This window comes from Pinus tabuliformis, chromosome 5_1 (assembly GCF_031772625.1).
Source record: "Pinus tabuliformis cultivar Carrire ecotype Pingquan chromosome 5_1, CPIR1, whole genome shotgun sequence".
NCBI lineage: Eukaryota > Viridiplantae > Streptophyta > Pinopsida > Pinales > Pinaceae > Pinus > Pinus tabuliformis.
In genome coordinates this window covers 925,068,013-925,072,129 of record NC_142305.1, presented here as the reverse complement: position 1 = coordinate 925,072,129, position 4,117 = coordinate 925,068,013, and the positions used below count along the sequence as shown (strand labels likewise).

The 4,117-nt window shown below is 36.2% G+C and overlaps 1 protein-coding gene across 1 annotated transcript; it reads right to left on the bottom strand.

The window, feature by feature from the left end:
• Nucleotides 1-2,283: 2,283 nt before the first annotated feature.
• On the bottom strand, nucleotides 2,284-3,525 carry LOC149167813 (uncharacterized). The gene is made up of 2 exons (XM_089431602.1): nucleotides 2,969-3,525; nucleotides 2,284-2,845 (listed from the first exon to the last, which is right to left on the bottom strand). The coding sequence occupies exons 1-2, from the start codon at nucleotides 3,248-3,250 to the stop codon at nucleotides 2,759-2,761; spliced, it is 369 nt and encodes a 122-aa protein (XP_089287728.1). The 5' UTR covers nucleotides 3,251-3,525; the 3' UTR covers nucleotides 2,284-2,758.
• Between the last annotated feature and the right edge of the window lie 592 nt (nucleotides 3,526-4,117).

Sequence of the window (4,117 nt, the reverse complement as noted above, 5' to 3'; positions counted from 1 at the left end):
TCAGTTTGAAGGTCCCCCTCTAAAGCATTAGGAACACTTCCTCTTACAGAAGATTCTGACTTCTTGCCAGACTTGGAAGAGTTCCGGGGATTGCACTAAGCATTCCAATGTTGGTGGTCATCCATAAACCACCCCCTTTATACCAACATTTCAGAGAGCATATTCAGCCTATTGCTATCATATTTTTTTGCACAATTTGTATTACAACTCTCTTCTTGGACTCATACATACCCCTTCAGATTAAGGGGGCGAATGTTGAACACTTAATCTTTTATGGGTTGGTGTAAAATGTGAGCAACCAGTGGAGTCCAAGAGCACATGGAATATGAAACCAAGGGTTACACCATGTATTATAAATGTATATCATGTCAATAATATATGCAATCAAATGCTTATATTTCTCTTTCGTTGTTTACATTCCACGTGAGTTTAACATATATGTTTATTAATATTAAATTGATTAGATTTTTGTGAATCTGTAATATTATTGACATGATTTAATATTAATAAAATATTTTCAAAAGTTTGACAAATTGTTTCAAATGTATTTCATGATTAGATATTAATATTTTATTATTTAATTTTTATTTCATTTCCGAGAGTCAAGGTCATTAAATTGAAAGGGATGGGGTGCATTCATGGACTTAATGATATGTGATTGAAGTGGATGAGTGGGGATGCATAAGGGGAAAGAAAATGAGATGAGAAAGGGAAGAATTTTGTCTATTTTTTTTTTTGGCATTGGAGTTTAAGGGGGGCGGGAGGCCAGGGGCAGAGGAAGAATTGAAAGGGAAAGAAATGAATAATAACTTAGGAGATTGGTTTTGGTTGTGGTTGGAGAGTATTGGACCTTTTTTTTTGGACACTATGACTACTGTTGAATTTGGGTTTGGAGGGCTTATTGGACCTATTTATTGGACACACTATGACTAATATTGGGTTTGGGATTAGAGGTCCCCTAAATAGACATTCCTAATTGGTAGGGTGGCAAATTCAGTCAAACAACCCCAACATGTGTACCCTAACCGAGCCACCACATTGTAATCAAATATGTATTTTATTGTAAATTAATTCATGTCATTGATAGTAAATCAAATTTATTATTTAATAAATATGTTATTTTTTTATATGCTATTATTGTTGCAAGAAATTGTTGTATTGTCAATATGCTATATTTGTTTATTGTTAAATTTATCTTTAACAAATCATTCTATTGCTCGAAATTTTGTGGTTAAATTAGCTTTATTATAAGGCTTCAAGGTGGGTCTTCACATGTGGTATCAGAGCCCAAATTCAAAATATGGACCCTAAAACCCACTTACACCAACATTGGTTCTAGCCTTTTCGTGCCTATAAGAAATCCGCCCTGCTTTAAAAGGAAAAAAAAAACATTGTCAAAATTATAGACATGGGGTGTTTTAGCATTTCCCAATGCATATTTTGGGGGGTGTTTTGGTGTTAAGTAACGTTGAATTTTGAGTTGTGTACTCATCAAGGCTACCTAAGTTTAAAAAAAGCTTTAATAACGATATGATTATGAGTCTCCTTTGATGTATTTCAATTAAAGGTGAGTTAACTTCTCTTAAAAGGAAGTTGTTGTGAGATATCAACAACATCGGCTCTAGTTCAGAAGCGGAAATGGCGAGTTCCATTTTAATCAACTCATCCCACTCACATTCTGTATATTTTCTCAAGTGAGATATTGCATAATGGTCTCTGATAGGTAAGCCTGGAACCGATTAGAGAAGAGGTAATTGAGTCAATTGCAGTGAAATTAAAAAAATAAGGTGGCTAAGTTGAGAGTAGATTCGAAAGGGAAGCCTAATTAAAAGCTTATTTCAAACCAAATAATAATAATAATACTAATATGGGAAAACCTTACAATGAAGGAAAACCTTACAATGAAGTCGTGCATCGAATGAAGCCTTGCATAGCACAATAATTCATCTGCTCTGTTAATGTAAAATAATACATATTTAAACTCCAAACTTGTCAATAGCATTCGAAAACCATCAAAAGACTCCCTGTAGGTCTCCTAGCATCTAACTTCACAATCTGCTCTGTTAATGTAAAATAATACATATTTAAACTCCAAACTTGTCAATAGCATTCGAAAACCATCAAAAGGCTCCCTGTAGGTCTCCTAGCATCTAACTTCACAATTTCCTCATTCGAAAGCAATCATATTTCATTTTGATCATTTAATGCTTTCATTCACTGACATAAACAAATACAATAGTAGAAACATTTTTTCAGAAAGAAAATCAGAATCAGAATAGTATTATATTAAGAAAATATAATGAGCATTGGACATTACATGTCAGCATTCAGAACTGAAAATGCAAGAAAGGTATAGCTGGAGCGTGGGTCAAGCTGAAATCTGGGACATTACAATAGTAGAAACTTTACCATAACTAAAATTTTCTTAGAGCAGGGTCAATGCTCCAGATACACGGTTGTTGATTCTCAAGTAAAACTCGTACAATAATGCGTTGAGAATTGAACTTGGACTAGTTGTAGACTTGAAGTAGCGTGTAATTACGTTACGTTGGGAAGCCCTAGCTTGATCTTGTTTGCCAAGAATGTTGTGGTGTCTCTGATAAAATCCTTGCCGTCCCCTAAGGCAAAAATAATATATAAAGGAGGTTTGACCAAAAAAAGAATTCACTTAGATTGGAGGCTAGCTCCGTCTTCCATGGTGAGAAATATAATATTTAAATCATGTGGTGGTCATGTACTTTTGATTGTTGGGTTGGTCTTATTGTTTCTTCCATGTACTTGCTCTAATGGCTTGTTCCCCATTGACATGTGCCCTCGCTTCTCCTACAGAGGGCGAAGACATTACCTGTTTAAAACAGAACAAAGAACAGCCACATATTTAATTCACGCACATATGTTTCCAGAAAGCATTAATAAAGAAAAAGGGAAAAGGTGCAGAGAAAACCTAACTAAAGCTGTGAATACTTACGACGAGGCGAGTGATGTCTTGGAGAGGCTTCCTCGGATGGGATAATCGCAATACAGAACCTGAACCGGAAGAATAAGAGGAGAATGGGGGAATGTTCTCCTTATTACTCACAGCAGAAGAATCAGTGGGTGCAAGGTGAGGGCGAAGAAATTGTTGTTGCTGGAAGCCCATCTGCATTTCCATTTGAGATGTATTTGTAAGACTCTGAATTCGGGTGATTTGATTCAATGGCGGGTGGATGGATTTCAGAATTTGAGATTTGGGGGTGATGGAGGGAGACATTTGTGAGGTTTAATTTTGGGAGGAGGGAGAATGGAAATGGGGAAAACTCAAACTGGAAAGGAAAGACCGAGGCGGCGGGTAAACAACTGAAATTTGAAATTGGAGATTAATGAGAGGGAAATCTCAACGTTATAGTGGAGGCGGTGAGTTTAAAGAACCTGGCTGCAAGCAACAGTTATCTTTGTGTTATATATGGCTTTGATGGCGGTGGTTTATCTCCCCTAAATTTAGGGGTCGCATTGGTATTACTATTTTTAGCTTTCTGGCACTTTAAAAACACAAGCATTCGGATTTTTTTTGTCCGAATGCTTGTAATATCTACATCAGCATCGAGATCGACTAGGACAAACATTTTTGCCACTTATTATCTCCAAAACAAGAATTCTAAAGCTGAAAACATCATTTTTAGTAATAAGGTTCCTAGGCGTGATGTACCCCGGATGCAAGTACGCTGTATAAATCTTTCCACCTATCCAAATACATGTTGTTGTCTTGAATTTAGAGTATGTGGACGAATGTTGATTAACGCTTAAAATGAGTTCATGTGACCTTCTTCAAGTAGACTAGAATCTAAAACAGAAAATAGCAAATTTGTGGTGTATCTAGACATAGTTGGTGCTCGTCATACCAATCTCCTTCCCAATAAACAAATAAATAAATTTAAGACCAACGTTTGAATATACATGGACTACAAACTCGTGTATCCATCAAAGACAAGTTTACCAACACATTACCCATCTCACTTCGGGCAACTCCAGGAGTCATCGCTGCCTTGTCTTGCATTTGCCAGAGCATTCCCTAAAGTAAAAATTCCAGTTCTCCCATGGTCATCATCCATATACATGAAAACCACTTCTTTCCAGCCAA